This window comes from Perognathus longimembris, chromosome 2, assembly GCF_023159225.1.
Source record: "Perognathus longimembris pacificus isolate PPM17 chromosome 2, ASM2315922v1, whole genome shotgun sequence".
Lineage (NCBI taxonomy): Eukaryota > Metazoa > Chordata > Mammalia > Rodentia > Heteromyidae > Perognathus > Perognathus longimembris.
This window is the reverse complement of record NC_063162.1, coordinates 31,835,408-31,855,709: the sequence shown is the minus strand read 5'-3', so window position 1 is coordinate 31,855,709 and position 20,302 is coordinate 31,835,408. Positions and strand designations below refer to the sequence as shown.

At 37.7% G+C, this 20,302-nt stretch overlaps 1 protein-coding gene across 1 annotated transcript in view; it reads right to left on the bottom strand.

The window, feature by feature from the left end:
• Positions 1-2,259: 2,259 nt before the first annotated feature.
• The window catches only part of Rnls (renalase, FAD dependent amine oxidase), a 227,599-nt gene continuing 209,556 nt past the window's right edge, over positions 2,260-20,302 (bottom strand). The window contains 1 exon segment of the mRNA XM_048338753.1: positions 2,260-2,770. Within this exon segment, the coding sequence (XP_048194710.1) occupies positions 2,618-2,770 (153 nt within the window). The 3' untranslated portion in view covers positions 2,260-2,617.

Sequence of the window (20,302 nt, the reverse complement as noted above, 5' to 3'; positions counted from 1 at the left end):
TCATCTGGTAGCAGCATGTTGCCAGTAAACAGAACTAGGTCATGGGAAGCCTGGGTTCTTGTTCTGGCTTATCATTATTATGACCTGAGTTGGCTAATCTGTGGTCCTTGGTTTCTTCATTCATTAAATGTGAATAAAAATTTCCTGTTCTGCTTGTTTCACAGGGATATTGAGTGGATAAAATGTGGATATATATATCTATATCTCTCTATATATCTACATGCTTGGATAAGTATAAAATGCCAGATAAGTGTGAAACTGACCTTGTTCTTTTCACATAACAAAGCAGAGGGTAGGCAGGGAGGTGGGTTTGATGACAGGTTGCACAGAATTCTTGGTGACTCAATGAAGAGTCTTTTTTTCCCCCTCAGTAATATCTGGTATAGGATTATTATTGCTTACTTGATGGTGCTTTTTTTTAGGCATTCTTTTCTCCTTCAGAAATGCCAAAGGTGAAAAATACTATTCTACTGCTATAATTTGTCACCCTTGCTGCCTGAGCAAGACATGCATAGACAGTTTAGTAATTAAGCTTTTCAACACTGCATCATAAAGTTTTATTCTGGCAAAGGCTATATTTATCAGCTAACAAGTATTAAATCACCCTACTGCTCAAGTCATTTCTCACTTGAATATGTTCCTTTCAAAACAGAGCAGCTTTCTCTGGTTGGCTGGATTAATAAAAGTGCCTATTTGGGATATGGTTATGATGTGTGGTCTGGTGGGGCAGAAAAGCACACATCTCAGCCACTGTTCCAAGTGGCACTGACCGTTTATTTCCTAGGGGATGTGTGCCCTGTGGTTTTTTAGACTATCCTGCCATCTGACTTCTGTGGCCCTTGATGAGCAGGAGATAGTCTCAAATCCATTTCATTTCTAAAGATGAAGCCAATGAAAATACAAATTCAAAAAAGTGTTTTCAAAATGAGTTAAAATATCAATAACAATGTCAACACAATAGTGATCTCTACCTTAAGAAGGGCTGAGATTTTTTCCTCCTCATAATGTACTCATATTGAAAAATACAGAATTAGTAGGACATGAAAAGTTTTTAATAATGCTTAGGGAGGGTGATTTTTCTAAGTAGCCTACCTGCTGTCTTTATAAATCTGTTTTTTAAGCTTTCCTTTATAGGATATAAATTCATGAAACAATTAACAGCACAGGTCTTAAAAATTTAGCATGCTTTTGGATAGTTTGTTATATAATTTAAAACTAAAATTGTAAATATATTTGAATCAAATGTAAAATCCAAATAAGGACAAATGCTATTCCATGATGAAATAAATCACTTTTTAATTATTATTTTATACCAGAAACTGACCACATTAATTTCCTTTTTCTGTTTCTCTACTTCAAAGTGAATTTTCTGTTTCAAAGTAAGTGACATTACCCACATGTAGGTATTCTTTTAACACTTTATTGCTAAAATAATATACTAATATGGCATAGGATTACAACCTCCATTTTATGGGTACACAAACATGTTCTGCTTATTCCTGTGTCTGTGTTTGTGTATGCGTGACAAATGACATATCACTGTGAGTCATTAAATACCACCAGAGTAAGAAGTAATTTATTGGACTTAGTTTGGGAAATTGCAACTATTTCTTTCCTTGGGAAGTGATAAAATAGAACTCATTCTTTTGCATTTCAAATTAGTCTCAAGTAACTTGTTTGAAAGGTTGAGGATCAATTTGTCTCCACCCAGAGTTACAGGGTCAAGTCACTGAAGCATGTGGGATGCCATGTTGAATCACCAAGTTGGCAAATATTGACCTCTTTTAAGTCCATCTATTTTTTGGTTCAGTAAATCATTGAGTTAATTTTTTTATTGTCTAATAAAAATTTACATCATTAGACATGACGCAGGTCTAAGTGCCACAGCACATACTGGTGAGCAGGTAAGTGAGCAGCTCCAGCCACAGGAGATACAAAGTGCTTTCATTCATCTTTTATTTCATTTTTTGTGTCTTTCATATGACGACAGATTTGAATGTTACAAAGTACTATGTGGTTTGGAGAAATGAGGTGGGTCTTGTTAGTATGGAAAAACCTGCAGGTTTCTTTGTCAATCAAGCCATTCTCCCAATGGCAGCTCTAAGGTAAGGATGTATACAGCTTACAACTCAACTCTAAGAATGTGGGAAGTAAATGAGAAGCATAATTTATACTTTGTGATCCACAGTGTGGAGAGATCTTGTATTTGTGAAAGTATTCATTCAAGCACATATTGAAAGACTTATACAATGAGGTTTGATAATCATTATCATTTATTCAGAAATGAAGTTTTCAAAAGGGTACTCAAGAGTTTTAGTACATGTACTTTTACTTCAGTTTAATATGATTTTGTGGCTACTTGTTATTCTTCAGCATCCATTTCCTACCAAAGATTGATGATGGTAATTGAGAAAAGTGGGGTAAGGTGTAAGGTGTAAGAAATTTTCTTTTTAATATGGGATATAACTATGTAAATTATAAAATTGCCTTTATATTTCATATGAAAAAATGACAAGTTAAATAATGTCACTTCACAAAATAGGAAACAAAATGATCCATAACAGAAATTTGTGAGAAAGAAAATTCAATGTAAATACAGAGAGCAGGAATACAGACACTATGTATGACTCCTTAGAGCTTCCAGAACACATAGAGCAGAAGTTACACAGCCATCGAAGTTGGATTGAGTAAATCCATCCCCTCCACACACAAGGAGAGGCTTGTGATGGAGAGTCATCTGGCCAGGGTACTTGGCAACAGCATTTGTAACCTGAAATGGTTAAAAAGAATAGGATTGCAGTTGACAGTGTGTACTGTACTGTGCTGGCATAGCATATCCCATGGAGAAAGTTATTATGTCTTCAGACATCAAGACTTCTTGAAAGAGCATCAGACAGCATAAAAACAAAAACAAAGACCCCTAAACTCTTCCTCTAGCTCAAATGTTTACATGGGCATTCTTACATGTTTAAATTCTCAGTTACAGGTAAGATAAGCAGAAGTGTATTGAACTTCAGGATTACTAAGTGCAATGGTCGTGGGTGGTTCTTCTGCCCAAAGTTCCTATGCTGAAATACCCCCAAGGTGATGGTGATAATTGGAGGAGAGGCATTTTGGAATGTGATTATGTCATGTGGGATTAGAGTCTTATAAAGTAGTCCCAGGGGATCCAGTTAGTTCCCTTTTTCCATGTGGCACCACAGCCAGTAGGTACCATCTATAAAAAGAGTCTTAGTCTCAAATGTAAGACTGAGCCAAAAGCAGTGACTGGATCCTTTCTGTTATTTCCTGAGCACCTTCTCTGTGCATTTGCAAACTGCATGGTGCAGTTTAATCCACTGCAATAAAATCTTGTAGGTGACTATGGGATGAGTTTGCCAGTAAATGTTATTCTAGAAAGAAGGAGCATTATGTACAAGTTTCCAGTCTATGAGCAAAGACAGAGCCCGGTGTGCTTAGGAAATCATGAGGCAGGTTATAGTGCACGTGTGTGTGTGTGTGTGTGTGTGTGTGTGTGTGTGTGTGTTAGGGAAAGGGCTGAACGAAGAAAAGGACATCATAATTGAGGTCAGTTAGGAAGGATGTAGTACCTCAAAATTTAAAAATAGAAACACCAGTTAATAAAAAACTGTCCATTGAAAATATGGACAGCTATTTAAAGGGAGACAATGATCTGAAAGAGACTTATTTTACTTTTTAGAGCAAGGTTTATGGTATGTGAAATAAAATGAGACACAAATTAGTTCCTGGGGAAATATTCTTAATATTAGGAAATGATAGGATATGATGATGTTGATAATATTCACATGAGGAGAATAAGCAAACGGTAAATATAGTTATTTTGGATACTGAGATAGATGGCCACAAAAGCATCCCCAACTCTCCCAAAGACCAAAATACACAAACTTCTCACAATGGCAGTCTCACTTGGCATTGCTTCACAACACAAATGTAGGGGCATCATTCATGTTAGACTACTGCATGGTGGATCTTGCTCATGTACTGTGTTTTTATGGAGAATAACAGGGTAAGAGGTATGAGGACTTGTTTCCAAATCAGGAAAAGTTGAAGATATATAATGAATATTCCTTAGATCATCATGTTGAGATTTTGGTGTTGGCTAGGCTGAGTTAGTATATATCTATCTTTACCTTTGAAACAAATTAAGAAACATTTTGCCTATTTTGTTGATAGGTTAGATTTTGATTTTCTTTTCAGTACTAGAGATCAAACTGCATGGTTTACAAATGCTAGGGAAGTGCTCTACCACTGACTCACATCCCTAGTACTTTGGTTTTGCTTTAACAAAAGAGGTGGAACTATTGTTTCTTTGTTGAAATACAGATATGGGCCCCTAGAGCCCTGTGCCACTCAGATATAAACACAATGCTAAGAGGATACTCTCACTTCAGAAGATCACTTTATAGTGATAGCTCACTATATACACAGCACAAACCTGGAAATTGGCAGATAAGATCGTTGAGAGTTTAACATAGACAGTAAGTGCATAGTAGGTATACTGAAGCATAGCCTTAGTTTTGTTTTGTATTTATGTGCTGATTTTTTGTGTTTAAATATATATATATATGTATACATTGTTATTGTAGAGGTGATATACAGAGGGTTTACAGTTACATGAGTCAGGTAATGAATCCAATCCTTTTTGAACCGTGTCTCCCCTTCCCTCATTCTCTCCCTGTTTTTCTCTCCTGTCCCTACCCACAAGATGTTCAGTTTGTTTTCCACATAGTGCCTAGTACCTCTGTTGTATTTGTTCACCTTTGTTCCACTTTTTCAGTGGAACCCTCCAAAAGACCAACAAACTAACAAAAAAAAGGAAAAAAAAACAATAACAACAGCCTATAAAAAGTCTCGTTTCTTTTTCTTGAAGTTCATTTCATAAAACATTATGATCATATATACATAGCTAGTCCCTAGACATTTACACATCGAGGCCAAAGGAGAATATGTATAGGGGCCTTACGTGTTCAAACAGAGTTTTGAAACTTTTGCTTTAGAAATCATTTTAACAATTTGGGATTTGTTGATGAAATACTAAGGGAGGAAGAAAACTAGGTTCCTAGATATTAGCATTTTTTGGAGCATGTCAAGTGACAGGTGAAAAGCCAGGGATGTAACATAAAAACTCCAATGACAGACAGGATAAGGAAGATGCCTGACATTCTAGAGCCATTTATGGGAGGGGGAAAATAACTTTTTGACTTTTAATAGGTCCCCAAAGTGCCAGCTCTTAGTTGTACTGCATCATTAATGTTCACAATAATGGCCCTAGTTTTCCAGAACCAATTCTAATATGCATAAAAGATTCAGTGCTAGCATTTTTTAATGTTTACTGCATATCAAATGCTTTACATGTATATCTCATTCAATTCGAACAGCAACCCTATGAGGTAGTTACTATTATTCTCACATTATAGATGAGAAAGTTGTGATTCAGCACTATCGTTATTTGCCCAAGACAGAAAGCTTGTAAATGAAAGAAAGCGAACAGGCTGACTTTGGAATTTACATTCACAGCACTTTTAGTAACATTTCCATAATGCTTTGATTTAAGGAAAGCAAAACAAAAAATGTCTGAGTAGTCATTTAGCTTTAGGCATCTTGAAAATCAATATACATGAAATATGTAATTTATGTAAACTAGGTATAATTATAAATGTTTTAATAGCTAGTTTATGTATCTAGAAAATTCACACAAATGGGATCATTGATCCATACTCATAGAAACACATACATATGTGTGTCTGACTATGTAGAATATACATACATGTCCAAGTCTCCATTTGTGGGGAAGTTTTGATATATTCCATTTGACATCCCCATATAGATAAACCACGGCACCATTAGACATAGAACTATTAAGGAGGATGGAGTTAAGGGAAAAATGTTCTGCACAGTCTAAGATGGTAATTTATCAGTGCTATGTAATTTAATTTGATGAGTACTAAAAGCTAGATGCCAGATCACATGGCTAGAAAACTGGGCCACTGATTAGCTGGTCACAGTTTGGATGAAATCAATCTCACTGCATTTAGATGGAATTGCCCATTTTGCAATTACCCAATGAGGAAAATATGAAAACATGAAGTATGTATTGGCAAAGCTCCCTAAGCCATGTGAAGCAGAGAGCCCTGAAATGCAGGAACATGGAACTGTCAAAGCCACAAGCTCTCACAGTAATGCAGCCTCTGGCTGTGCTTCCAGCCACAATGAGGAACCACATTTCGATGACTGTGTTTAAAAGAGATGTCAGGGCTGAAACAACCCCTTGGAAATCCAGGTTGCTTTGGCTTGCATATGTACCAGGGCTGGTCAGAAAGCACTCTTCTTGCCTGCTCTAGGTGAGAAATGTAAAACTTCTCTAAATTTAGATGATGGCTGAATTGGATGCATGGATTTAAAGTAGATAAAGTTGTTTTATTCCTAAGTGATTCAAAACCACGTGGATAAGTTTTGTGATTTCTCTCGCCAGCAGATAAAATGTAAATTTCTAGGCTTCACACGGAGAGATCTTCATAACAGAGTTCTTACCTTTATTCCAGTCACAGAGCCTGCCATGGTTCCTATCTTTGCCATATGTCCTTAGCAACATTCAAACTAAGGTTCTTCAAACACACCTTTCTTTCTTATGTTTCTGTGGCTTTGGACAAGCTATTCTGCTGAGTGAAGTAATCCATTCCATTTTCTGACAAGTAAACTGTACATCCTTCAAGACCACAAATGTCACCTGTCTGTGGACTCATTCTATCAAGCAGGGTAAGTGGATTTTCACCATGTCATTTATATCTATTATCCTGTTTGCTATTTTGCACTGTAATTGTGTCCATGCCTGTCTCCCATTATACCATGAATGTTCCAATGAGTAGGGCCTGTGATTCACTAATCTTTGTAGTTAAGGCTGAAAATAGAGCCCAGCCCACAATACAGAGTTCTATAAATGTTCATTGAGTTAATAAAATTGTACACAGAATTGATCAAATGAAGTTCTTCACAGGGATCCATCTATGTAACAAGTGTTATTTAATGGTTCCTGCTGAGCTGGGCAGAAGTGCAAATGGAAGAGTGACTATATCTAGAAGGTTCTCAATAATGATAAATGAAGGGCTGTTCCTTTGTCTGGTAAGCTTCAACTACTTTATGTGAATGTCTCATATGCTATTTCTGCACATCAACAAAATGACAAAATGTGGTCAATTTTTGTGTGCTACAGACTAATAATAGACTTTTGTGACATGATTATTAATGGTAGAAACAAATGCTAAAAGTCCCTTTGGTGTGAAAATGAAATAAAAAATGAGAAGAAAGAGGAAACAGACAAGTACATGGAGTATTTACACAAGATGGCAATAGTACTAGTAACAAATTCCATGCCATACATGAAAATGAACATTCTTTCTTTCACACATATGCTGAACAATCTCATTGGGTTGGCATTAGAGGAGGTGCAATTGTAGGCTGACCCATTTTAGTTAACTACCTATAATTTGCTTACTGAAAGCTTACCAACCTTTCTGAAACATGGCATTAGATGATGTTCAAATGGACCAGTCAAGAATTAGGATCTCATAAATTCTAATCCTAGATGTGTAACTAGTATGGTGGGAAAATGCACACAATCTATGAATTATCAAGCTCTTGCAGTTGCATTACTTTACTTGTTATATTATGGTTGCAAAGCATAGCACATTTCTTTGAACCCAAAGTATCACTAACTAGAAGTGGCATTGACATTTCATGTATGAAAGTAAAGCAGTAAGCTGGGTGCCAGTAGCTCATGCCTGTAATCCTAGCTACTCAAGAGGCTGAGATCTGAGGATTGTGGTTTGAAGCCAGTCCAGGCAGGAAACTCTGTGAGATTTTTTATCTCCAATAAACTACTCAGAAAAGCTGGAAGTGGCACTGTGGCTCAAGTGGTAGAGTACTTGCCTTGAGCAAAAAAAGAAGCTCAGGGAAAGCACCTAGGCCCAGAGTTCATGCCCCAGGACAAGCAAAAAAAAAAAAAAAAAAAAAGATGATGTAGAGAAATGGTGTCAAAAAACCATAAAGCGGGCTGGGGATATGGCCTAGTGGCAAGAGTGCCTGCCTCGGATACACGAGGCCCTAGGTTCGATTCCCCAGCACCACATATACAGAAAACGGCCAGAAGCGGCGCTGTGGCTCAAGTGGCAGAGTGCTAGCCTTGAGCGGGAAGAAGCCAGGGACAGTGCTCAGGCCCTGAGTCCAAGGCCCAGGACTGGCAAAAAAAAAAAAAACAAAAACAAAAACATAAAGCTTTATGTAGTATTTACTAGAAATGTTCTTTTAGATTAATCTACACATAGTTCTTTTGCAAGCATAAGGAGATAAAAGAGAAATGTGCTGGACAATAGTGGGAATAGTGGTAGAGTGCTAGCCTTAGGGGACAGTACCTGGGCCCTGAGTTCAAGTCCTAGTATTGGCATGAGAAAAAGATAAAGTGAGAGAAGAGACAGAGACAGACTCAGATGGACAAAGACAGACAGACAGAGGTAGACAAAGAGAGACAGACAAAAAGACAGAGAGAGATGGAGACAGATAAGAGAAAGAGAGAAAGGGTACATTTGCAGAGATTGGCTGAGTCTTTCCAAAAATATCCTCCATCTTGGAGTTTGACATCTCTGAAATACCCTTGAACTCAGAGCTATTGATACTTAAAGTTTCCACTCTCCCTCACATGATCTGTTTTCCCTTGGTGTTGCCCATAGCACTGGAAAAGTAGTGTATCTTTCCAGAAAGCTCAATTGAGTTATTCTTTTGAGATTTTCTTCTGAACTATGAATATCTGTTCTGAAAGTTCATACTATGCATTTTCCTTTTCAGTGGGAAAGAAATGTTTCTAGGCAGCAAACAGGCCTCATACTCTTTCTTCTAATTGTCTTTAAATTATTTGATAATTAAAATATTAAGCAGCTTCCCATTGCAAATATGTCAGAAATTAAGTTCATGTGCAGGTATTTTGCCTGTCTTCAAAGTATGGAAAAATAGAAAAAAATAGGAGGAGAAATACGGTGAATACCTACTAATAAACATTAGCTAGTAAAAAGATAATGGAGGAGTTGCTGAATTCTTAAGGAAAGGCCGGCTTGTGCACAGCATTTCCATGTCAGGACTTCTGCATCTTCAGCCCTATTGCCCTATGTGTTTCATTTTCTCAGTTCATTTAAGTGAACAGCCTCAGGTGAGACTGACAGAGATAGACAGGTGATCAGGGAATTGACTCATACATTTACAAGGTAAATGTACCAACTCCAAGACTAAGTCTGGTTTTCTCCCAGACCATTCATCTTGGCAGGCAAATTCCCCAACTGTGTCTTAGGTTATTGGAGTGACACATGTGCAGCAACTGCTAACAGACATGATTAATCAATTGTGGCATTCTTTCCCACTGGGCCCAGAAGTGGCCTCGGCATCCTCACTTCAGTGCTTCAGGCAGCCAGTACCAGTCAATGAGAGCTAGCACTGGGGAAGAAATTCTATTAAACCAGCATTAGGTTATAAGACTACAGAGCAAACATGCAATTAGAAATAAAGGAATTAAATATTCTTTACGTTTTCCCCCTTTGTCTTTCTTTTTACATTCAGCCAGGGAAGTATGAGGCGTATCGTTTCTCCAAACTGAAGCTATTTCAATGTTAAAAAATGGACCACATCAAAAGCATTTCCTCCAGATGATGCTGGAAAGCCCAATTACAATTCCTTCCATGGGTCACATCAGGGCTTTGACTGCATGTGAAAATAAAGTACAGGTGTTTTGGTTGCAGCTGTAGTTCTTCAAAATTGCACACCAAAAATATCAGGGCTTGTGGGAAAAACAGAACGAGAAGATGACTCAAAATCTATGGAGCTCTGAACCAAGAACTACCAAAAACAATAAATACCTTTTTAAAGTGACTAGCCAGCTACTTCTGCCTAGCCTCTGCATTTATCTGAAGTGATCCATTCTTTACAGCCTCAACTCTGGGCTTTGTGTGTCGGCTTCAAGTTTCAAGTTGTGAAAAACAGTTGTTCTAAAAGAGACTCTTTTGGTCTTAATTAAAACTTATGGTCTAGGATGCGGCCTTTCTCATCAGTCCATCATTTTGGTACAGAAGTATCATCGTAGTTTTGTCACTGACACTTGTGTTTTACAAAGGATATTATCACAGTGGAAAACCCCAAGGTTTATCAGTATTTATTTGCATGAAAGGAAGATACCTCTGCAGATTTTTGCTCTTTTCATTGAGTTCTTCACATTGGACAAGGTTTTATTTTTGCTTGTGAGAAAAGGTATTCCAAGAATTCAAAATATAAATACGCATATAAAACCAAAATAGTCCCCTCCCTCAGTGCTGGTATTTGTCAATTGCAGAAGTCCTTATTATCCTCAAAGGATATGTTCCAAGGTTCCCAGTGGCTGACTGAAATTGTAGTTGGTGCTGAGCCCTGTATACACATTAGTCTCCTGTTACGCATGATTTGGATTCACATGCAGTTACTCAGATCAACTACATTCCAAAAACAGTAAGTAGAAAATTCCAGAAATAAATCACTCATAATTAATAAATTGTATGCTGTTCAGAGTAGAATGATGAGACCTCCAGCCATGGAACTGATGCTGCACCTCTTCATTCACTTAAGGTGAATCATACCATGTCCTGTGTATTAGTCCTATATATATTACCTGCCTTATTAGCAACATAACATTTATTACACTCTATTGATAGTCATTCTGGATTAAAATTTTTTTTTTGTCGATAGTGGAGCTTGAACACTGGGCCTGGATGCTATGCCTGAGCTTTTTGGCTCAAGGCTAGGGCTCTACCAGTTTGAGCCACAGCTCCCCTTCTGCTTTTCCGGTGGTTAATTGGAGATAAAAGTCTCAAGGACATTCCTGCCCAGGCTGACTTTGAACCATGACCCTTAGATCTCAGCCTCCTGAATAGGTTTGATTATACACGTGAGCCACCAGTGCCTGTTTTTCTGTTTTACTTTTAGTTATAAATGCTAATCTCTCACCGTACCTAATTTATAAATAACATTTACATGTTATTAATTAGTACAAATAGTGTACCATTGACATGCACACACATATGTGTGTATATATGTGTATAATACACATATATATACATTTATATGAGAAAATGTAGTATTTACAGATTTGCTTCTATCTGCGATTTCATGCACCCACTGATGATCTTGCAGTGTAGCTTCCACAGGCAAGGAGAGGGGACATTTCAGACTTGACAAAAGTAAATCATTTTACTACTTTCTTATATTCCATTGGGTCACTTTAATTAGCTTTGGGTACACATGTGTCTTGACAGCAGAAAGAGCTGTCTAAACTCTCACTTGGTTATGGTAATCATCCAGCTTCTTCAATAAAAGAACTTTATCCCTTGCAGTGTATGAAGCTGACTTTTTACTTAAATTGTATTTGAATTCAGGGAAATCTTATTGTTTCTAGTTGTACATTCACTTGCTGGGGGGCAAATTCCCAGTAATAATCTCCTTGCTAGGCATTTCCCCTATCCATTGTGTGTGTGAGGTATTGACTGCACTGGCAATAATGAATAGCTATGAAGGCTGAGATTGGATGGAACTGATTCATACATTTTCTCACTTCCTGGCCTTCCTCTACTCTGCTGCCAAGGAAAACCTAAGCCTATGCCATGGTCCATAAACAGTAGAAATTGAATATTTGGTTAGCTTATTCTTTTATAGCCCCTGTGTAAATCTCAAAGGTAGTGGCTCCCCAAAGGCAATTTATGGAAAGATGAGAAAAATCAGGAGTATTGGGAGGTTTTCAACAGAGGTAAATGTCTATCATGTAATGTTTATAAATCTGTTATAAGGTCACACAGCTCACTGGCTGTTCTTTTCTTTAAATTCTTACTGTTGTTCTTTTCCTTTTTAAATGTTTAATGCTGGATTGCTATAATTGGTATGGGGTTTCCCAAGAGCCCATATGTTAAAGGCTTGGTACCAGGGTGTACTGTTGGCAGGCACTACAAACTCTGGGAGCTGGGGCTGAGTGGATCCTTAGGTTACTGGGCCATATTCATACAAGGGGATTGTAGGATGGTGGCCTCCTTATTGTTACTCTTAGCTGTTGGCTATGACATGAGAGATTCTACTCTGCTGTGTGCTGTCATGGTAATACTACTCCATAGTTCTTCCTTGCCATAGGCCTGAAGCCAAACAAGCCAGTGAGTCATGGAACCTACAAAACTTTGAGCTAGATTAATCCCTCTCCCTCTCTCCCATGCCTGCCTTCTCATGCTCTCCTTCCAATCCTCTCCCCGCCACCCTCAGTCCCTCAAAGCCAGCCCAGGCAGAAAAGTCTGTGAGATTCTTGTCTCCAATTAATGACCAAAAAAAAAAAAAAAAGCTGGAAGTGGAGCTGTGGCTCAAGTAGTAGAGCATTAGCCTTGAGCAAAAGAAACTCAGGCATAGTGTCCAGATCTTGAGTTCTAGCACATGCATGCATACATGCGCGCGCGCACACACACACACACACACACACACACACACACACTTTGCGGTGGTATCTGAGGGTACATTTTTGTATTAACTGAAATATTATAGATTCAAAGGAGAACTCAAATAGTGTAATTCTTTAGAAAGGCTAACTCACAGTCTAACAAAATAAATGCTAGGAAATGGGCACTGTAAAGAATTGGGGCTCAAGATGAAGAGGGTAGACAAATGAAGGGAACAGGAGGTAGGGGAAAATACAGTCACAAAACTTAATACATATCCTATAGAATTAACAACAATGAGGAAAGGGTGGGGTTAGGATGGATGGATGGGGGGGACAATAATGAAAGGGGTGACATTAATCAAGATGTATTGTATTCATGAACTGATTTGTTGCATAGTAATTCCCTTGTACAATTACTTCAAGATTTTTTACAAAAGCCTTTTGGAGCCTCAGAAACAGCCCACTATGGAGGACATGTGCTGGTCTTCATACCTATCACTCCATTGTAGATGGCTTGTAAGTAATGATTGCCCAAAGACTAGATGCATGTGAGTTAACAAAAAATCAAATTCCAACTTTGAACATTTTAAATATTCAATGTTCAAATGGTCTCTAAATGTGGTGGACTTCTTCCTCTATTAAAAAAAAGTATTTTTTGTTTTCTCAGTCTCTAAATTTGGCTGCTTCTTTCCAAAGAAGAAAATAAATATTTCCAATAAGAGAAGCCATTTTTCCTGTATGACCTTAATGTCTATATCTTTAACTTCTTTGTTAAAATTTCTCTGTATATTCAGACTTTTGGAGCTCTGCAAGGAGGTTATTTAATATGTTATTAAGAAGAGTGATGCTAAAGATTGGAAATGAGTCATGCTGGATTAATAATGATAAATTAGGATATTGATTATGTCATTTAACTTCTCTTAGGTGTATTTCTCTGAATGTTTTACTTCCTTAGGGCTCTGATTTCTGAGGCTCTCTGTTCTATATAATCTCATACTATCATATTTAATATTCACAGGGCTGTCTATCAACACTTGATGTTTTGCTGCAGACAAGGTGCATTTTTAATTGGTTCTTGTGTGTTGGTATTCATCACCCTCCTCTGCTCCCACCATCTCTCCTGTGTTCTATTCAATTTAATGGCAATTTCATAAGTCTGTATCTTTGTTGCACTGGAAGGAAAGACTTGCATGCATTATAGACTCCTGGCGGCAGAACTCTGTACAAAGTACTACAGAGAGCGGCTGTAAAATTACTATTGGTGGCAATTCGCTAGGTATGATGGAAGTGATGTGGTTTTCTCAGTTCTCAGTGGAGCCTTTCACTTTATTGGTATTTATCTATTCTGTTTTAATAAGCCATTGGATAAAGGCAGACATAGTGGGCCACAAATCAATTATATGATCCATGTAGCAGCTTTAGAGGGCTCAAACTGCAAAGGACATACTGTGGTGAAATTGTATATTTAATTGTGACATTTGCATTGAATCCATTTAGATCTATTGTATCTTTTAAAGTCCTGAAAACACTAGAACAGTCTAATTGGATGAGCACTTGCTTAGAACAAGCACATAATAAAGAATGAGATATGGTTTGCCCTAGTACTATTGCAATCATAGTGGTCCAAACATTAGTCATATTACATTTCCCTTTAGAGTTTTTAACTTACTAGGAGATTCCTTTGCTCTTCAGCAAATTTTAGTATGCCCATTCTTTCATTCTTCAAATATTTGTTTTGCTCCTAGCCTTTCTGAATACTACAGAAGGGGTGAGGGTGCAAAGACCACTTCCTTTCCCTAAGGTAATGTGACAGATTTAGAATCCTTTGGTTTTCATGTAAATATAAATGCTCTCTTAGCACTCTGGATCTAAGGTCTTGGGACTCTAGACACAGAGGCAACCACTTTTGGGTCAAGAGGTAAAGTGAAAATCAACCTTCCTCATCTACTGGGCCTCATTATTCATTCTTCACTGAAATTGATAGCCACTTGATTCCCCCATGGAATCAGTCTTTCTGAATCCTTTCTCCCACTCACCTTTGATTCTTCTCTACTACCCCACCTGGCCATTGATGCTTCTTCCTGGTTCTCATGAGTGTTGAGTAAACCCAATAGTATTAGGATGAGGCTTTGAACTTGGGGTATTGTGCTTGCTAGTAAGTGGTCTACCACTTGAACCATCAACCTCTCCTTTTTGCTTTAGTTATTTTCAAATAGGGTATTGCATTTTTGCATAGGCTAGCCTGAAACTCCATCTCCTCTTTATGCTTCCCAAATATTTGCAATGACAGATGCATGTCAACACACTCAGCTTTTAAGTGTTGAGATAAAAATACATAAACATTTTCTCCCAGGTTGATCTGAAACTGCAGTCCTTGCAATCTTAACCTCCACAAGCATGAGCCACCAGGCCAAACTGGCCCAATTTTACTTAAAAAAAAAAATAGGATATGAAACTTGGGCCTTTTGATTTAAAGGAATATATACCAATGTCTAATTTATTGCTACTAGTTGCATCACTTTAAGGGAACTTCAGTGTCCTCATTTAAAGCAAAAATAATATTGATTCCCAGATCAATCAGAACTAATTTGAGGACCAAATGAAAATAAGTATAAAAGTACTTAGTAAAATCAGAGCATAAATGTCAAGTATGACTTTCTAGCTGACATCAGGAAAAGAAAGATGATACAAAAATAATTTGTAATTAGGGGAAATCCAGAATTCAAACTATTACATGCAATAAATTGAGGTATATAAAAGCCTTGAAACAGGGATGTGTCTGAAAAATTTCCTTTTTTTTTTTTATTTACTTTTGGACATCTGAACTCCACACAAGGGATCCCTGGGTTTTCCAGTTCTCACCTTTCTAGCCTAGGTGATGGAAATACAATGAGCTCCCAGAATACTTGTAGGAAAAAGTGAATTACATATAGTGCCTAGTAAGCTGCACATACAACAAGTAGTATTTTTGGGGGGGTGGAGGAGAAAGAGAGAGAGAGAGAGAGAGAGAGAGAGAGAGAGAGAGAGAGAGAGAGAGAGAGAGAGAGAGAGAGAGAGATGAGACAAATGTCTATGCCACCTCAATGCTGATGCGGGCTATCATGGTACCCAGAAGGGCTATAACTGATGATGATGATGACAAAGGTGAAAATAAGGAATGAGAAAGTGTAATGTATTACAGAGCTTCTCTTTTAGATACTTCTGATTGTGGCCACAGCAAGATCTCAGGAAGAGGACAGTGGGAGCACTGTAACCAGACAAATGTACTAACAATACCAACAGTACAAACCTGAAGCATGCGGTTTGGGGGTTTAGTTTCTCTCCTCAGTTCCATCACCCTATGTTACAGTTGTACCTTAGATTCCTGCCAAAGTAGATCACTGGTACTTCCTCAAGTACACCTCCATACCCCCCCTTTTTCTCTGATTAACACCGCTCCAACAAATCTCCCTTTGCCTGTCATACTTCCTCATCTAAGTACTTAGTTGAAACATGTTTCAAGAAGCTATTTTTTTAACCACTTCTTTATTACAATTGTCTTCTTATTTATTGCCCTTGGTGATAGACTCTATGGAAAACTTTTTTTTTTATTGCCAATCCTGGGGCTTGAATTCAGGGCCTGGGCACTGTCCCTGAGCTTCTTTTGCTCAAGGTTAGGCTAGCACTCTACCATATGAGCCACAGTACCACTTCTGGCTTTTTCTGTGTATGTGGTACTGAGGAATTGAAGCCAGGGCTTCCTGCATGCTAGGCAAGCACTCTACTACCAAGCCACATTCCTAGCCCCTGGAAAACTTCTTGTAGGAAGGGAAATGTCTTTGAGCCTTTATAATGTAGCACATTTTCTGGCACAAAGTAGGATGTCGACAAAAAATTTTGTGTTAAATTAAAACATGAGTATGTGTTACTAATCTGCGGTGTGAATGTAAATAGACTATATCAACAAAATTTACTTTGGTTCATAAGATTTCTAGAATAGTACTAATGTCTAGTTTCCATGAAAATTAATTTATTGTTCATGAAATAGTGCATGAATAGGGTCTATTTCTCTGTGTGTTTATGCCCACATAATAACATCCATCATTTACTTTTAGGTAGCAAATCTGGGTGAGGATGAATATAAATATAATATTTTCTCAGGACATATGTCGTAGACTCCATCTAAAAGTTTTCTCCAAAGTATTACTCTTCAAAATAATTAGTTATTAGAAATAAGCGTGATACTGCCTACATGTTTCTGTCAGTCCCAAGAGTGCCTGAGGAAAAAAGTGACATCATTAAACTCCTCTGTGTTAAAACATTAAATAGTTCATACAACATGGGATTTTGTGAGAATAGGAAGTATATGCTCATATAAACTTCAATAAGCCTGTGACTGTACATCCCTAATTCAGTGATTAGAATCTCCCAGCTGGATGATCTCATACTATGTACTACCTCATTAGCAAACTGGTGCAAATGGCTAGTTATGTGCCAGGGACAAAGAGGTGGCAGATTACTCAATGGAACATTTAAGACTGACACCTGCTAGGTTCTTATTGTTGACAAATTGGATCATACCACCATTCACCTATCCCAGTGGGCATGTTTTGGCTGGCAAAGGTCAACTGCAAACTTATGGTACAAAAGCAGTATTCTCTTATGGACATAATTTTATGCCAGGAAATGTTGACTCACTGCACAAATGTGTTAAATTGTCAAATGCAAGTTAGTTAAGCAACATACAAGTTAGTTTAGCAATAAATGGCAAGAAGCTGGGAAGTCTTTAAGCTTAAAAAATTCCAAACCAACAACTGACAAGAGTTCCTGTGTCCACAGGGGTTTACCACTTGGACTTTTCTTTTGTGAGGTCATTCAACAGTCCCTTATAGGGATGACTAAATGTCACAGCCCCTGACATTGAGTCAGTTCTTCTGTAATGTCCTTCTGTAACTAGCTCTGTGAAAAGAAAAGGTGGGGTGTGAAGAGGCAGCCACAAAAACAGAGGAAGGAAAGGACACACATAGCCAGAGTGCCAACAAATAATAACCATCAAGGTCACATTTTTGTCACCTCCCCTTCCTATTACTAGGAATATTGAGTAGTACTGAGAATCTACTTTGTATTAGTGTGTGTACTAAATGTGTGGGGTTTTTTGTTCTCTAATTTCACCCTAATCATGTAGATGGTTATAGATGAGATTTAGAGTTGCAGGTTCTTTGCCCAAAGACAAACATAGAATCTACATATGAACTCAAGTGTCTAAGAACTCTTAAGTACAAGATTATAATCATACCATCATACAACATTAATAAAAACTAAGGAGTTATAATGCTAAAAGGGGAGAAATGTTACAGGACTAGGTGTAGAATGACCACGAAAGCATGACATTATTAAGGAGAGAAACATTTCTCTCTCTCTATATAGATATATATCTATATGTGTATGTATATATAGAAATGTAAGTATACCTATATAGAGAGATACATGCCTATATATATTCCCAAATATATAAATAACTCTCTATATTGGTATATACTATCTATCAGCATATATAGCTATCTATCTATTCATATTTTTGTATCTATCTATCTACCTATTTTTCTCCAGCACTGAGCTCAAACTCAGAGCCTGGATTCTCACCCTTAGCTTTTTCACTCAAGGCCAGTGCTCTGTCACTTCTGGCTTTTCACCAACTTTCCTGCAGGGACAAGCTTCCAACAGTGATCCTCAGATCTCAGCCTCCTAAGTAGCTAGGATCACAGGCATGAGGTACCAGCAAACAGCTCACATGTAATGTATTTTAACTAGTAGATACAATTGCCATGATGTGCTGCTTCACCACAGGGCCAAAACAACGGAGCCCATAAATCATGCTCAGTAATCTCAAAGTGGGCCAAAATAAATCCTTTTTATGTCAATTACCTCTGGTATTTTGTTACATAAATGGAAAGCTGACCAACACAGAATGATTTGATCAATCTTGTTGAAATAAAGGTGTAGCTTGAAAAGGTAACAAACTACTTTGAAGGAGACAGCAATCATTTACATTTATGTTTTGTATATCTGAGATAAATTACTGATTTCTAGTTCCAACTTATCTCAAAGAAATCAGAGCAACAATAGAAAATGCATAAGAGAAAGAAAAAAGGTCAATTACTGCCTGAATACCCAATTCTGAAATCAGAGTCAATAAATGACCCCAAATTAATCTCCTCAGAGTAAATTAAGTGTATAGGCAGCCTCCAATTATTCTGTGCATGCATTCCTTTCCCCTAATCTGTAAGAAAATTTCTGGTTTTAAGCTGTTGTGCATTTCCTCTTTTCTCTCTAACTCCTTCTGACTCCAGATCAGTACTATGCTAATTGAGTAATCAGTTAGGGAAGACCCAAAGAAGCAAATATGGGGATTTCCTACTGAAAAGAACAAAAAAAAAAAAAAAAAAAAAAAAAAAGGAGGAGGAAGAAGTCATAAAGGTGTTTAGGTGGAAATGGTTGTTTTGGGTGGTACTGAGTTTTGAACTCAGTGCTCAGTGTTTGCTAGGCAGACATTCTACCACTTAAGCCACTTGCCTTGCCTTGTTTTGCTTTTTTAGTTACTGTTTTAGGTAGGGTCTTTCCTTGGGCAGGCTATGGACCACAATCTTCTTTCCTACATGCTTTTGTGTAGCTAGAATTACAGGACCTTCTACTTTTTTGGAACCAAAGTAAGTTGGAGAGAATAGTAGATGCCACTTGAGAAATGTACCGTGACAGGCACTAAAGCAATGAGAGGCACAATTTCCACACTGAAGGAATGTTCTGTGTCATGTTACACAGAAAGACATTTTCAGTGACTCTTTTTCTGCTGAAAGTGTTAATATATTCTATTTGTTACAGAAACTAATGCAATGCGTCACAGACTAAGCATCCTATTATACTAACCAAATAAACACTTAAATTATGAAGGGCCTATGGCTGTAAAAAGAAAGAATGAAACCATAAAAAAAATTGCAAGTGCTTTGCTAAATATCTGTGAACCACCTACTTAAGCAATTTATCCAAACCTAAAATAGGAGGCACAGAAACAGCTCCCAAGTTACTCAAAGACACAGTATTGCTTGTTGCACCCACAAGAATGCACCACTGTTTTACTTAAAACAAAATTCAATTTAAAAATCCTAGAAGAAGGTCTACAACAAATATTAATCTCCAGGGCTCTGTGAGTAAAGTACTGGACATATTGGGGACATTGATTATAGGCTTAGTTGAATGAATGAATGAATGAATGAATGTATTTTACCTTCCTACTGCCATTGTGGATATGTGACACTACTGGGTTTGAGAGGGGAACACTGAGGAAATGAGAAACTGCAGCCCTTGCCCCTACACACTCCCCTATTTCTTTCAGAGAGTAGCTACTACCTTACTGTGACTGGAGCCTTAAAAGACTGGTGCTTTTCCCCCAAAGATTTTATAATTAATGGAGTAGACACACCCTTGTAAAGGAGGGTGTGATAGATAGAAATAATGTCCCAGTAAACATGCTGATATAGTAACTTCTGGAGCCTGTAGTGATGTTCTGGTACATGGAAAGGAAGAACTACATGTGCAGATGCATACTGACCATTAGGACCTAGAATCTAGGTTGGGGAGGTTATTCTGAATCACTCAGGTGGAGATCAAAGCTCTTAGAAGGGCCCTTAGAGGAAGAATGAAGTGGAAGCAAAAGGCCATCTCTGTCCAATGTGAGAAGTACTTGACCTGCTTTGCTGGTTTTGAAGATGGTGGAAGGGACTCAATCAATGCTTCTCCAAAATAGAATAGGCAAGAACACTGATTATC